Raw genomic sequence first — 15,403 nt, 5'->3', positions numbered from 1 at the left:
GCCTTTCTGCTCTTGAGAAACCTCCGATGTGCGCAATTTAGCGGTAGTGACAAACTGAGCGTTTTCATTTTTTATCCTGCGAATTTGGCTCTAGCTTTTGAACAGTTGGGGCTATAAGCTATTATTATACCCCGTGCCTGAAAACCAAGACTCTCAGGAACGTGTACCTGTCTTCTGTTTCGCTCTACAACGCTCGCAAGCTGCGCGGGACACGTTAGAAGGTACCGTGACAAATCCGCAATTGAAAACAATGCAGATATTTTATTCTACACACAATTATTTCCTGATTATCTTCCCTGATGTTCTACCGAACTTTCCAATACCTTTCTGATACATTTCCCCCCACCCAGGGAGCCCCCCCACCCAAGAAATATAGAGTTTAGTTACTCAGTCGGGTCCCAGCTTGCTGTTATGAGTTCGAATAGTAGAATACACAAGGTGCAATTTCAAATGTGGCAGTGCATCATCAGTTTTGTCAGTCGTGTCTGGATTTACACAAGCAGCCCAATTCTGATCTTTACACTACTTCAGCTGAAAAAGATCTGATGTGATTGGTCAAAAGACCAATTAGTGTGTGGGGGGGGAATATCAGAATTGGGCTGCCTGCCTAAACGCCTAAATTATTCTAGCCAGCTATCTTAATTAACCTAATCATGGCCGAATTTCTGACCGAGCACACGGATCACGTGCTCAGGGTCCCTGACCACCAGGGTGCCCCCGTTGATTTTGTTGGTCACTCTTACCAGATGTCGTATGAGCATGTCATGGCAAAATGTTTAGAATTGCAGGAAATTAGCTTTGAAACTGCAACGTTGTCTCTCCATCCCGTAACAAAATGTGTAGAATTGCAGGAAATTCGTTTTAAAACGGCAACATTTTCCCTCAACCCCATAGCAAAATGTGTAAAATTGCATGAAATTAACTTAAAAAATGCAAATAGTTCTCTCCATCCTATTGGAAAATGTGTAGAATTACAGTAAATAAGCGTTAAAACAGCAACGTTTTCTGAAAATGACGACTAGAATGTTAAAAAGGCCATACAATTACAAAAAAATATTGGTCTTGGTCAATATTGAGCCAGCTCCGAACAGCTCTTCTTTCAGCATGATTGTGTTAAATAGACATGGGAGGGGACCTCAGACTGGTGTCTGCCTGGGGCCTCCACATCATTAAGAACGCCCCTGCATGGCCCTTAGCTATGTGTAAAATTCCCACATTACCTTGCATAAGGGTAGACTATGTCTTTGTTGCACCATTCAGGATTATTGTACGGAAAATATAGAAATGCTATTGATAATCAATTATTGATATTGGTCATTTTAAAACTACAGTGCCTTCAGAAAGTATTCGCACCCCCTGACTTTTTCCACATTTGTAAAAATTGATTTACATGTCAACGATCTAAACAAAATACTGTACCGTAAAAGTTCAAGAAAAAAATCTAACATTTGTAAAACGTTTTTTTTTTTTTTAAACCTTTATTTAACTAGGAAAGTCAGTGAAGAACAAATTCTTATTTACAATGACGGCCATGATCAAAGGGATATTCAATGTCTGCTTTTTAAAAATGTTTACCCATCCACCAATAGGTGCCCTTCTTTGCGAGCCATTGGAAAACCTCCCTGGTCTTTGGTTGAACCTGTGTTTGACATTCACTGCTCAACTGAGGGACCTTACAGATAACTGTATGTGTGGGGTACAGAGATGAGGTAGTCATTCAAAAATAATATTAAACACTATTATTGCACACAGAGGGAGTCAATGCAACTTATGTGACTTGTTAAGCAAATGTTTACTCTGCCAAAACAAAGGGGTTGAATACTTATTCACTCGACTTTTCAGCTTTTCATTTTTTATTAATTTTAAACATTTCGAAAAACATAACTCCACTTTGACATGATGGGATATTGTGTCTACACACAATACCCCATCATGTCAAAGTGACAAAAAATATTAGTTTAATCCATTTTAAATTCAGGCTGTAACACAACAAAATGTGGAGAAAGTCAAGGGTGTGAATACTTTCTGAATTCACTGTATGTAAATTGGTGCAATGTAATTTGATCAATGCCAAATAAACTAAATGTTAGGCTACCTCCCTTTTTATGTGTATTTTTTGCAGTGGTGTAAAGTACTTCAGTAAAAATACTTTAAAGTACTACTTAAGTTGTTTTTTTGAATATCTGTACTTTACTTTACTATTCATATTTTTGACCACCTTTACTTTTACTTCATTACATTCCTAAAGAAAACGGTGTACTTTTTACTCCATACATTTTCCCTGACACCCAAAAGTGCTCGTTACATTTTCAATGCTAAGCAGCACAGGAAAATGGTCCAATTCACATACTTATCAAGGTAACATCCCTGGTCATCCCTATTGCCTCTGATCTGACGGACTCACTAAACACAAATGCTTTATTTTTTAAATGTCTGAGTGTTGGAGTGTGCCCCTGGCTATCCATAAATAAATAAAAACAAGATAATTATGCCGTCTGGTTGGCTTGACATAAGGAATAAGAATTATTTATATTTTTACTTTTAACATTTTAGCAAGTACATTTACTGTCGATACTTACGTATATTTAAAACCAAATACCTTTAGACTTTTACTCAAGTCGTATTTTAATGGGTGACTTTCACTTTTACTTGTCATTTTCTATTATGGTATCTTTACTTTTACTCAAGTATGATAATTTAGTACTTTTTCCTCCACAGATTGTTTTGTTCCTTTGCATGAATGAAGTGCGCTCATAACTGTGTTCTACTCTATTTTAGATTTTTCTGTGTCATCCTCATTTATTCTTATTAATACTAATTAGCCTTTACAAACTTGAAATATCACCGTTTTTCATGTTTCCTCAAACGGTCTATTGGGGAACGTTGAAATCAGAGGGTCTAGGCCTACTCATCATATAACGGGCGGCACGTTGTAATATTTTCAGGCGTCAGCCGTCTACGTGGCTGGTTGACGCATTTAGTTCTTTTTCCTAAATTCCAATGAGCGATCAAGTGGTCGATTCCTTTACGGGATATGTAGACTTGTTTCTATGAGTTGGCAAGTAGAATACTTTTATTTAATGTTTATTTGATTATCTGAAATACCTAAATATTCTAAATTATATTCACATTTGAACTGATGCAGTTAACTTGATTTTGGATGGAGTTTCTTGCGCTAGTCTGCTACGAAACTTCTAGAGCTGTGGGCCATTGTCGCTTGCAGTCGCAGCCGCTACTTTGAATCAATACCTTTTCAAGTAGGCCTAGTAGGCAAAAGGAAGCTGCAAGCCGAAACGTTGCTGCAGGTTACAAAAATGCCAAGTAATGAAGTGAAGCAAAGGAAGAAGACCCCGGCTCAGAAACAAAATGACGAACCGGTAGAAACGTCAAAGTACATTTACGAAGATGAAGCAAAAAAAGTAAAAGCTACCGAAGTAAATAGCTTGGCTGAACCTAAAAGCTCCTCGCCGTTCTCTCTGGATGTGAAAACGATAACTTGTCTATTGTCACTGATAGTTTGCATCGTGCTTACATGGTAAGTAAAAGTAAGCCTATTCATTTGCATAGGGCATAAGCCAAATATTTACTTATAAAGGCCTGTGTTTTTATGGATCATTCCTATTTACTTTCATCTCGGCCAAACAAGAGGAAATTAATAATTTTATGTTTGAGTTTTGACGCTATTTTCGCCCCTTACATTACAGGGTGGTATTGCAGCAGAATGCAAGATTCTTCGACGTGGAAGAAAAGTACAAACTACTGTCTGGGAAGACTGCAAGTCTCCTTGAAATGGAGGAGGAAGTCATCAAGGTGTCCAAGAAGGTATGTTCTGTTTCTATTGGAACTGTCTATCCAGCTCTCAAAAACATTATGCAGAGACTTCTATGCTTTGTTATGTGTGTTTATGTTATTGTGTGTATTCATACTGTCATTGTCTTGCTTGTCACATAATGTAGGCCCCTCCCCCTTATTATTAACCCCTGCAGACATGTCTGCATTATTCATGTGCTTTATTTCAGCAGTTATTCTTGCGTCTTGGATTGTATAGCCTATCCAGTTGAATTGAATTCTGCGATCAAATCACATTGTCTTCCTTAGCATTGCTATACGCATCTTTTGACTGAATGTGTGCATGTAATTGCATGGATTTGTACTGAGAATACTGAGGATCCCAGAGCCCTCCCCAGAAACAGCCCTCCCTGTTTTGTGTTGTGGCTGCAGCTCGCCGCCTCCGAGGATGACCTGCAGGGGGCTCTCTCCACCTTCTCCCTGGCGACGCGCCTCGAACGTGACCTGTCCTCGCTCCATGCCGTCATCCTGGCGATGCAGGATGACGAGAACTCCGCCTCTCGCGATCTCCAGACAGTCAACGCCCGCTTCCTGAACGTGACTGAGACGTGGCAGACGGGCCTGGCCTCAGTGACCTCCGACCTGGCCTCTCTGAAGACGGAGTCACGTGAGGCGCACACCGGCGCCACAGACCGGGTGAACGAGGCCGAGCAGAGGGCCCGGGCGCTGGACGAGAGGCTGGAGGAGCTGGAGGACAGCACCCGGCGGAACACACGCGCCCTTGGCCGCACCGAGGACGAGGATGCCAAGCGGTCTCAGGACCAGCTGGACTGGAACACCAAGCAGCTCCACAAACTGGAGGACCAAGTCCGGAGCCTGCTCCGAGTAGATACCGAGTTAGTCGCCCAGCTAGAGGAGCACATCCCCCGGGCCCAGCAGTGCGAGGCTCACCTCCCAGCTGTGGAAGAGGCAGTGCGATCCATTCTGAGGCTGGGGGGGGACCTGGGGACAGCGGAGCGAAGGCTGGAGGAGCTCACCCTGCAGGTGTTTGGGACAGAGGACAGCATGCTTAAAGCCCTGACGGAGATCCTGGACATCAAGCAGGCTCTGGACGCCCTCCAGGCCCACAACAGCATCCTCAAGATGACGAATGAGTTGGCTGTTGTCAAGGAGACGCTGGGACAGCTCAGCAGGGGGGAGGATCAACAGGACAACCAGGCTAATTCTGGAACACTGGATAGGGAAGGGGAGAGGGAGGTGTGAAAGGTCAAGGACCCAGAGCAGGATGAGCCACCCCAGCTGGTACATAATGATGACCTCAGTGTGTGATGTCATTTTTAAACCATGGGAAGGAGTGGTCCTGTCATTCCATTTGTTTTAAAACTGCTGTTAAATCCTCACATAGTTAAACCATTGCTACATTGTGTGATTTGTGCATTTTAACTTGCTATTGATAAAGTTTAGCAATACGTTTGGTTTTGAATAGGTTTTAAGTTCTTGTCTCACAAACATACTACTATCTCATATGGGAACCAATCAATGTTATCTGCACTGGCTGCTGAAAGTCAGCAACTGAATGTAGCGTTTGCACCCAAACACTGCTCCTGTAATCTGTAAAGGATATTATTGTTGCCTTGTTGGTGTCTGAAAGGAGAACAATTGTGACCGGTACTCCAATATCATCAGGTACTCAAATGTTGAGTTTGTATACATTTTTTTATTCACATTTTATATTCGAATGAGTTTGACAGTAATGGCAGTATTGCATTTCTAATAAATGTGCCTTATTATCAGTGTTTCTCTGAATCTTTTAAATGTTCAAATTTGGTTAAATCTATTGTAAAAAAAATCCTATCTTGCATCTCTAGTAAATTAAAACCTGTCTCAAATATCTTAGTGTTGTTACCCATTTATGTGCTCTATTTATTTGTACAAAACATCAGCTTTCTGTGTAACTTATGGACTGTCTGCCTGCATGTTTTTCAATGCATCCTATCTACCAGTCTATGACTGCATGGTCTAGCTGCTCAGTCTTTTCCTATGTAAAGCTCTTTTCTAAAATGGCTGCCCTGCTCTGTCCTTCCACCTGTTTCCTGGCGTAGTGCGAGGGTGTCCAGAGCCTGTTGGAGCATCTAGAGAGGCAGCCTGGTGGTCTCCTGCCCCACTTGGAGGCCCTGGAGCGGGATGTAAGCCAGCTGAAGGACTGGGCGTCCGGCCTAACAGAGAAACACGGCCTGCTCCAGGACAGCGTGGCAGCACTGACCGAGGCTGTGGGACAAATCGAGGGACGCACCTCTGCTATCACTAAGGATGTCAACAGAAAGGTTTTAAAAGATTGTAACTACATATGTCGTTACAAGTAATATGTAGTTACATGTAATAACACCAAGAAATGTATATTCCCAAGTACGTAAAGGTTGACGTCTCAAAACCAGAGGCAACTTGTTGAACAGAACCGTGGCATTAGAATAGAAAGGCCGTTCATGTAAAGATTTGCCCATGAATCATCTTCCTCCTCTCCTCTTCCTCCATCTCCTAGGTGGCGTCGGTCCGGACAGACGTGCGTCGGATGGATGGGCTCCAGTCGGAGGTGGAGTCTCTCCTGGAGAAGGTACGGGAGCTGGAGGAGCGGGCCGCCCAGGCCGAACGCAGCATGGTCAAACGTATCGGCGACCTGCTGGCCGGCAGCATCGACCGCATCCAGGGCCTCAAGGGTGCCACAGAGCGCAACGCCCAAGCCCTGGAGCAGCTCAAACATCGCCTACCTGAGCTGTTCGTCAACGACCAGCAGATCTCGGAGCGCCTGAGGGAGCTGGAAAGCGGCCGTGCCCGATTGGTCCGCACGGTGACTTTTGCCGGCGACCTCAAGCCCAAGGTGGCAGCCATCAAGCGGGACTTCGGGGCGCTGGCTCCGCAGGTGGATGAGCTGACCCTGAGGATCGGCCGTCTGGCCGAGGATCTGACCAGGAGGGAGGAGGACATCGCAGAGCTACGGCAGACGTTCTCTAACCTCAGCGCTGTGGAGGAGGACCTAGGAGTTGTGACACAGCAGTTGAGTCAGATAGTTGAGCCTGAGATGCCCGTAGTGGGAGGAGAGATGCTTCTGCAGAAAGTCAACGTGAGCGAAGCCCTCCCTCAGACACTGGAAGGAGAGCTGTGAATGAGTGCTTTTCTATATGCTATAGATCTACAGAGTAAATGGCAAACTCAGCTTGTCACCAATCATTCCCTTACAATAACTTGCACGTTTTTGTAAATCTCAAACAGAGTTTGCTGATCTCTCTACAGCCATGGTCGACCCCACCTAGCCCTTACAACAGGTACTTCTGGATTCCCCCCAGAGATCTTGATTAATGTAAGCAATATAATGGAAACCACAGAAGAACAGGTTGCTCCCCCTATAATGTACATTCCAGTATACTTTCCATTGACTGTATACCTATACGATCTTTAGGGGGTCGAGAGGTAAGTCCTAGGGGTTAGGTGGAGACTAACTGGGCTTTTTGTCCAGAATGCTGACTGACGTATGTTGCTTTACAAATTGTATCCTTGAATGAACCTGTCATATGAGTAGGTTGGCGTTTATTGCGATGAATCTTGTCCTGGAGGCAGAGCTGAGCAATTTCCACTAGAAGGGCCAGTGGCAAAGTCAAAATTCATGAAAACAAAAATGTGCTTGTTGGTCATAATTTAAGGTTATGTTTAGGGATAAGGTTAGTTGTGTGGGTTAGGTTTAAAATCAGATTTTATGGCTGCGCCAGCTAGTGACTACCCTGCAGAGCTGCCTCCAGTACATGAGTCATCCCAGTAAATGCCAACCTGTGTCCTAGGAGGCTGGAATGTTTTTTTTCTTTTGAAAAATGGCATCAATCATAGCGAATGAGAGGTCTTGCTGGTCCACAGTTTTGGAATGTAAGCAGTCTCTTGAACAGTTTCCCGCTTATCAGTTGTCAGTCTGGCCAGTGGTGGGGTTGTAACAACACTGCTTGACCCCTGTGTGACCTGCACACGGGTATGTATTCTCAGGCTAAGGGGCCTGTTCAGGAGGAATGTTTTGCTACAATATGATTCTGTACAATAGGGAATGATGATGTCAGCGCTATACATTCTACCTGCAATGTTCTCAATAGTTCACAGTGCTGAATACATGCCCTGGGGTTCCACATGGCTAGCTAGTTCTGCTAGTTTTTGCATCACTCTGCCATCAATCAAATCGAAATGAGTTGGTGGTTTAAAGGTATAGGGACCTAAAAGAGAATGCTGAACGCTGCTGGTGTAAACAATCTGTTGCCAGGAGTTTATTCAATGGGGCTGTTGTTTAACTTTTATCTGCAACATTGCTGACGTTGCACTCCTCTGATAAAAAAACAACAACCTTGGGCTTATTCAGTGGGTTACCATATGTTCCGATGGAAATATATTGTGTAGAACAGACATCACGATCATGTAGGATAGGGAAGCATGCTAATCTATTGATTTCTAGGGCTACTCTGCTGAGTAAGCCTCCAGGTGTTTTACAGGAAATATACGTCTGAAGGAGGAAGTATGTATCGGAGCTGAACAATGAGCTGCCAATCACCAAAGGCCAATCTCCAACCCGAGAGCCAATCACAACTTGTTTAACATGCACATTGGCATGTCATCTCTAAAGATAGAGTTGAACCTACACATACCTGGAATCGCTCAAATGAAAACCAGACATTAGGACGCAGATTGCAGATGGTCTTTGGGTAAAGAGTGTGGACACCATACCACTGTTTTAACTAAAGCTAATTACATGTACAGATCACACCACATGTATTTACTGTCTCCATTCCTTGAAACTGTCACAACCCCATTGTAGTGGTGTTAGGACACTGCAGAGATTGTGTTTTAAAGCCTTGGATATATTGTTCTTCATGTGAGGGTTGCGCTTAATAAATTATGTCAATTTGAAGTTTGTGTGTACTCTATTCCCTATACATGTTTATGAATTTCCTTGTACATGTTGATGCAATGGCACCTGTTGAATGGAAGGTTTGTGTGTGTGTGTGTGTGTGTGCGGACTCAAATCAGGTTATGAGTGGCCTATCAGGAAATGATTGAATTAGCCTCAAGCAATCTCCTCTCTTCAGATGAAAATGAATTACTTTCAATAAATTCTCACTTGACTGTCCCAGCAGTGTTTCCTAATTAAATACTCCAATAAGCTTTTTATGAAGTCCACTTATATAGTCAGTCTGAAGCGCCAGGTTATGTCAAATGGCATCCCATTCCCTATATAGGGTGAGCTCCATTAGTATTCGGACAGTGGCATTTTTGTTGTTTTGGCTCTGTACTCCTGCACTTTGGATTTGAAATGGTATAAAGTGCAGACTGTCAGCTTTAATTTGAGGGTATTTTCATCCATATTGGGTGAACCGTTTAGAAATTACAGCACTTTTTGTTCATAGTCCCCCATTTTAGGAGACTAGATCAAGTATGTGACTGCAAATTTGTTGGATGCATTTTCTGTTTGATTATTTTGTGGATGCTACCATGATTACGGATAGTCCTGAATGAATCGTGAATAATGAGTGAGAAAGTTAGAGGCATAAATATCATACTCCCCAAAAATCCCTACCTCTCACCATTACAAAAACGGGGTACTATGTACAAACACTACTGTAATTTCCAAACTATTCACTCAATATGGATGAAAATAAAAAATGAATGTTGACAGTCTGCACTTCAACCTCATAGTCATTATATCATTTCAAATCCAAAGTGCAGTAGTACACTTTTGGAGCTCAATGTAATACACTACTTTTACTAGAGCCATATGGGCCCTGGTCAAAAGTAGTGCACTATATAGGGGATAGGGAGCCATTTGGAGCACATACCTAGAGTGAGCCTTTAAATGAACTGGGAGTGCTTTAACATTGTAGCCTGTATCCTATGAAGGATTTTCTATGATCTTTATCCAATGATCTTCTTCTAGAAACAGACCGACCCACTCTCACCTTTCACCTCAGTACTCACCTCCAGTGAGATTGATGATGTGTGGTGGTGTACAAAATGGCTACCTTGCATCTGTAACGGAGACGGTTGGAGTGAGTTAGCAACATACAATGTACAATGAAGATTTTATAATATACATGTAAATCAATTCAAAGTCTTGTCTACACAGAAATGTGGTGGCCCAATTTAATTTTTGTAACAAAACACAAATCAGTAAACCATAACACGCTCCTGAACGAGAGCTTATATTGCAAGTTGGGTTTGTGAAACCACCCGTAACAGAATCTGACTAAATGAAAAACTCAAATGAGAAAAAATACAAATAAACAAACAAAAAACTACAGTGCAGTGTTGTATTAAAATTCACAGCAGTCCACGTTCCCCATTTCTCATTGACCCAACCCAGTCTACCCCTCCTGAACACTACCCCCTCCTCCTCCTTCTCTTCTTCCTACGCTCCCCTTACACCTTCTTGCTATTCGGCTGGGGCTTTGGTCAAGGCCTCCAATGAGCTAATGGTCTTCTGTAGTGACCCCTGTAAGGCTTCGATGGCCTTCTCATGGCTCTCCAGCTTGGCAGCTTTCCCCACCAGGCCATCCACGGTGCTCTTCAGCTTCTCCAGCTCTGGTGGGGGATGGCTGGTTGACTTGGAGACTTCCCCCAAGGCTTCCAGCTTCTGCTCCAGCCTCTCTATCTGCAGCCCCAGGTTAGAGACCCTGGAAGCCAGATTGGTCTGAGCGCCACTCAGTGCGACCACGTTGGACTGGAGCTCCCCTAGGCTGCCCTTCAGCTCCTCTAGCTCTCCCTGTAGAGTGGCCCGGGCCTTCTCGGCTGCCGCGCCCTGGGCGGCGAGCGTGCTCTCGTGGGAATCGTACTTGGCAAGAAGAGCCTCAACCTTGGAAGTCAGGTCTGTTAGCGACGCGGCCAGGGAGTCTCCTCCCTCCTCCACCACTTTTAGTCTGACCTCCAGACCGTCGGACCTCTGCTCAGCCCTGGCCGATTCCCCCCGCAGTTCTTTCTCCAGACTGTGTAGAGCTTCGGTGGCCAGCTCCAGGCTGCTCTGCAGGCTCTGGTCCTGATCTGTTAACGCCTGGATGCCTGCCTCTGCCCCCGACACCTGCTGCCGCAGGCTCCCCGCCGTCTCCTGCACCAGCAACCTCACCGCCTCCACTTCCTGTGACATCGAGGCTATTTCCTGGTTACGGGTCTGGAGCTCCGACCCCACCGCAGCGATCTGCTCCCTCAGCGAATAGGCAGACTCATCGGTGGCCTGCTTAGTGGTGCTGAGCCCGGCGACGGTGTCGACAATGGTGGACAGTTCCTGCCTGATCAGCTCCGGGTCCTCCATGTCATCCAGACGGGCTTTGAGGTCAGCCAGCTGACTTTGAGTCTCACCCTGGGTCTCGGTGAACTCAGTCACGCTGGCCGCGATGGAGGCACTCAACTCAGCCAGGCGCTCCTCCACCGTCTTCTCCAGGGAAGAGAAGTCCCGCTCTCTGGCCTCCTTCACCTCCTTGATGCCTTCTGACAGGTCGACCAGCAGTTCGTTCTGGAGCCTCTGAAGAGCCTCCTCCACCCGCCGTGTCTCCGCCTCGCCCTTCCTCACCGCTCGGCTCCCCATCTCCTGCTCAGCACGCATGGTGCCCAGTGCCTTCTCCAACCCGTCTACAGCACGCCTCACATTGTCCACCTACACAACCACAGACAGGGAATCATACACTGAGTGTACAAAACATTAAGAACACCTGCTCTTTCCATGACATAGAGACTGACCAGGTGAATCCAGGTGAAAGCTATGAGCCCTTATCACTTGTTAAATCCACTTCAATCAGTGTAGATAAAGGGTAGGAGCCAGGTTAAAGAATGATTTTTAATCCCTGAGACATGGATTGTGTATGTGTGTCATTCAGAGGGTGAATGGGTAAGAAAAATACTTAAGTGCCTTTGAACGGGGTATGGTAGTAGGTGCCAGGCGAACTGGCTTGTTACAGGAACTGCAACGCTGCTGGGTTATTCATGCTCAACTGTTTCCTGTGTGTATCAAGAATGGTTCCCAAAGGACATCCAGCCAACTTGACACAACTGTGGGAAGCATTGGAGTCAACATGGGCCAGCATCCCTGTGGAACACTTTCGAAACCTCCTGGGGTGGGGGGGGGGGGGGGGTGCAACTCAATATTAGGAAGGTGTTCTTAATGTTTTGTACACTCAGTGTAGGTCAACCTTTGGTCATCAATACAGATTAGGGCCTTAATGATTATTCGATTAGTCTTTTATTATTAATCTGTCAAATCCTTACAATCTGTCACATCCCTACTATAAATACTGTATGTATGCATAAATAATATAATAGCCATATTATCTAACACTATTACTACTATTAAATTGTATAACACAGGTTTAAAGCTGTACATCTGTATAGTCACACCTGTGTACTGGATGTACTGGAAACACAGGTACAATACATTCCAGGAAAGTTGGAAGAGGGTGGAAGAGCCTATCCCTGACCAGTCATTTGCCTGACAAAATAGTTTTTTGCCTTGGTAGTTATTGAAATAGACTTTATAGCTTGCAGTGAAAGACACAGTTAATCCCATACTGTAGCTTTATACAACAATAGCTGACACAGCCTCACATAGGAAGTTTACATATAGGAGACTGCAATGCATGTTTCAGGATTTACTTGTTGAATGTGTGTTCTCAGCGAATGTTTTTCCCTGAGGGGTTTCTTTACCACGTTTACTTAGTTACAGTAACTTATGAGTAGGTTACGTTGCTTTATTACATAACTCAAGCTATTTCTCAGCCTGTGGGATAGATCTACATATGCAGCTTTAAAAAACAACTGTAAGCATCCAGTTCAAACTGGTTTAGTTCAAACTGCTCTGGGAGATCTCAATTTATGCATGACAAGTTAAGTGAAGTTACATGAAGGCTTGAAAAGAAGTGAATGAATGAAGGAAAGAATAACTGTTTGACCTAATTAATGAATGCAGGAACTGGATAGCTGGATAATAATGTAAGATCATTTATGGGGTGGCATATTCATACATTATATCAACGCATTCCTCAATTCTATAGAAATATAACTTCCCTTTTCATTACAAAGGATGTAGTATTTCCATTAACCTGAATTTGTTTTTGTTGCAATGTCAGTACTCTCTCTCTAGGAAAGAATAGCATAGATTGCATCTGTACTTTTCTTGTGCCAGCTCATCAATCTTTTGGAGGAGGGGGAGATGGCCCTCTTCTAGCCATTTCTTCTCCGTAGTCTATATGTTCATCCTATCTACTTTTGGTGTGTGGTCTTCAACGGCCTGCCTTATCTCGTGACCTTGTCATTAAATGGCTAGTCCTATATCGATTGCATTACTTACCTGTTGAAGAACATTCTCTACTTTGTGCGCAACCTCTGCATTTTTCCGTACGGTCTCTTCATTTCTGCTGCTGATTTGATGGACTTCTTTCAACACTTGTTGTAGATAAATAGCAGCAAAGCCCGCAGCGGCTACTAATGCGATATAACATAAAGCAGCTATAACTTTGACCCAACTCCCTGACCCCGAGCCCTGGATTGAGGGGCTACCATTACTACTAGGTTTCGGACTTTTCTTCGCCACGTCATCTTGCGTGGATGAAGCAGTCTTTTCGCTTAAATTGTTCTTGTTTCTATTTCTCGCAGTCATGTCTGATGTGGCTTTCTACCAGGGGGTCCGAGGAAGTGTGAGGCTGGTCTCTACAGATGCTGTGTACTGTCTTCACTGTACATTTAGCGTATCAGTGAGCGCGATGTGGCTTTCCTAGAACTCCGTTCGCGTCGAGGTATGCAAAAAAGGGGCGTCTTTCTTATTGTGGGACCTGACTTTCTGACTGCAAAATTGGTGGCTGTACTTGCCTTATGTCTCCAATGGCTATGGAATTATGTAGAAAACACAGTAACTAGTGTTATTCAGAAACACAGTAACTCGTTCTGATAAAGTTGAGGAAAAAACTAGGCCTCTTTATTTGGAATAATAGAATTAGGCCCATTGATGTTTCATGTCTTTCAAACCCTGCTTATTTTAGCCAAAATCCTGGTATAGGATAGCCTAAACATGTCTAGAAAAATAATGATCTCAGAAATCAACTGATGTAATTTGTTTCAATACTGTACCAACAGTAAAGAGGAGGGGTTGTTGGATAGTTTTTTTTCCCTCTCATTTGCTCCTCCCTTCATACGTGGCAACTAGAGTAGCCTTATCGTGTATGCCTCGACATCCTTTCCTAGAGTTCCCTCAATCCAAGGCATGTTGCTATTTCAGACCAGATCAGGAAGTGTTTCGAACAACTATTAATAAATAAAATAAAATAAAAATATATATATATTTTTTTTAAATATATATATATATATATAAATATATATATTTGTTTTACCATTAACAATGCATGTTAACAAATAGGCATATTTTCAATTTCTTCCATTGTGCCGAAGTCATTAGGCTATTTGGTATACTATGACCTAATCAGCGTAACCTAATCACTAGCCTATGCTATATAGCTATGTTCCCTCCAAATCATGATAGGATTGCTGTCACCGATTGCAAACTGTAAACCTGTAGAGTTGGACATTTGAATAGTTTCAATAACATTTAGCTAGCACCACAATGCAAATTAAGAAACAAATGCATATTTTACACAAAATGGATAACAAAACGCTCTGTTTTGTATTAATCGGCCACAAAATAATTGTTTTCACGTGTGTTTTTAAAGGTTTGATAAAAGTTGCAGGATGATTTAGTTATCTGATGTTTGAACACTCCAAGCACTTTGGCCGTTGTCCAATAGAGTCTAACTGCAGACTCTCAGGCCCATCATCTCTCAGGCCCCTCTGTATACTGCCACCTACTGGTGGGACGAGTACCGGTGGGACATAATATCTCAGGCTCCCCACCAACGCCAGGACCCCTCAGTGAGTACGGTTACATGCACACAATAAAGCGATTATTGTGGCTAGTCATATTAATATAATAGTTAAATTAAAACGTTGACATGCTTTGCAAGAGTAACAATTTCCCTAATAATCCTATGTATATGGACACATCTGAAATCAGGCTACCTGATGGAGCTCTGATACATGCAGAAAATCAGCAATCACAGAGACATGTTATTTTTGAGAAGCGTATATGATTCTTAGTTCGGACATATAAAGTTTGTATGTGAAAAATACTTCTAAGACGCATACATTCAGTTGTTCCGAACTCACTTCACTCATGCCATAGAGAGAGCCTTGCTCGGCTGGTGCTAGCACATGCACAGTTCAAATACACTACTGGAACGTCGATTAAGTTGTTTACATGTCCTAATAATTTGAAAGATTACTCCAAAAACCGGGTGTTTCAATCGGAATATGCATACTTCAATTTTGACCTTACGCTGATTAAGATACCATAAACAGAGTAAGGTGTTTACATTACTATTTCATAATCTGCCTACTGCTATAGTAAGTTTAATATCTAATTATTGCCATGCATGTAAACGTACTCACTGATATGACTATACTGCCAAAATGGCTGAATGAATGTTAGCACATCATTACAGCTTGTACACTTTGTTGCAGGGCTCTTAATGTTTGTGTTTAACTGATATAATGGAATTCC

The 15,403-nt window shown here is 43.3% G+C and overlaps 2 protein-coding genes across 4 annotated transcripts; one reads left to right on the top strand and one right to left on the bottom strand.

Moving 5' to 3' along the window:
• The first annotated feature begins 2,946 nt into the window (after window positions 1–2,946).
• On the top strand, window positions 2,947–8,725 carry LOC109910281 (inhibitor of nuclear factor kappa-B kinase-interacting protein-like). Of its 3 annotated transcripts, none has more exons than XM_020509418.2 (4): window positions 2,947–3,535; window positions 3,705–3,822; window positions 5,892–6,113; window positions 6,329–8,725. In XM_020509418.2, the coding sequence occupies exons 1-4, from the start codon at window positions 3,315–3,317 to the stop codon at window positions 6,947–6,949; spliced, it is 1,182 nt and encodes a 393-aa protein (XP_020365007.1). In that variant the 5' UTR covers window positions 2,947–3,314; the 3' UTR covers window positions 6,950–8,725. The 3 variants fall into 3 exon arrangements, 2 of the variants coding, with proteins under 2 accessions (XP_020365007.1, XP_020365008.1); XR_004204219.1 differs by lacking the exon at window positions 6,329–8,725 and adding an exon at window positions 4,222–5,475 and having other exon boundaries at window positions 2,949–3,535; window positions 5,892–6,121; XM_020509419.2 differs by lacking the exons at window positions 5,892–6,113; window positions 6,329–8,725 and adding an exon at window positions 4,222–5,582 and having other exon boundaries at window positions 2,949–3,535.
• On the bottom strand, window positions 5,487–13,609 carry LOC109910282 (cytoskeleton-associated protein 4). Its single transcript, XM_031797674.1, has 3 exons — window positions 13,145–13,609; window positions 9,790–11,458; window positions 5,487–6,820 (listed from the first exon to the last, which is right to left on the bottom strand). The coding sequence occupies exons 1-2, from the start codon at window positions 13,451–13,453 to the stop codon at window positions 10,244–10,246; spliced, it is 1,524 nt and encodes a 507-aa protein (XP_031653534.1). The 5' UTR covers window positions 13,454–13,609; the 3' UTR covers window positions 5,487–6,820; window positions 9,790–10,243.
• Between the last annotated feature and the right edge of the window lie 1,794 nt (window positions 13,610–15,403).

Source organism: Oncorhynchus kisutch, linkage group LG19 (genome assembly GCF_002021735.2).
Source record: "Oncorhynchus kisutch isolate 150728-3 linkage group LG19, Okis_V2, whole genome shotgun sequence".
Taxonomy (NCBI): Eukaryota; Metazoa; Chordata; class Actinopteri; order Salmoniformes; family Salmonidae; genus Oncorhynchus; species Oncorhynchus kisutch.
This window is presented reverse-complemented; position numbering and strand designations above follow the sequence as displayed.

Coding starts and splice junctions, on each gene's coding strand:
- LOC109910281 (XM_020509418.2), top strand. CDS start 3,315: ATGCCAAGTAATGAAGTGAAGCAAAGGAAGAAGACCCCGGCTCAGAAA. Junction 3,823..5,891: donor TCATCAAGGTGTCCAAGAAG/GTATGTTCTGTT, acceptor TTCCTGGCGTAG/TGCGAGGGTGTCCAGAGCCT. Junction 6,114..6,328: donor CTAAGGATGTCAACAGAAAG/GTTTTAAAAGAT, acceptor TCCATCTCCTAG/GTGGCGTCGGTCCGGACAGA.
- LOC109910282 (XM_031797674.1), bottom strand. CDS start 13,453: ATGACTGCGAGAAATAGAAACAAGAACAATTTAAGCGAAAAGACTGCT. Junction 11,459..13,144: donor TAGAGAATGTTCTTCAACAG/GTAAGTAATGCA, acceptor GTGGTTGTGTAG/GTGGACAATGTGAGGCGTGC.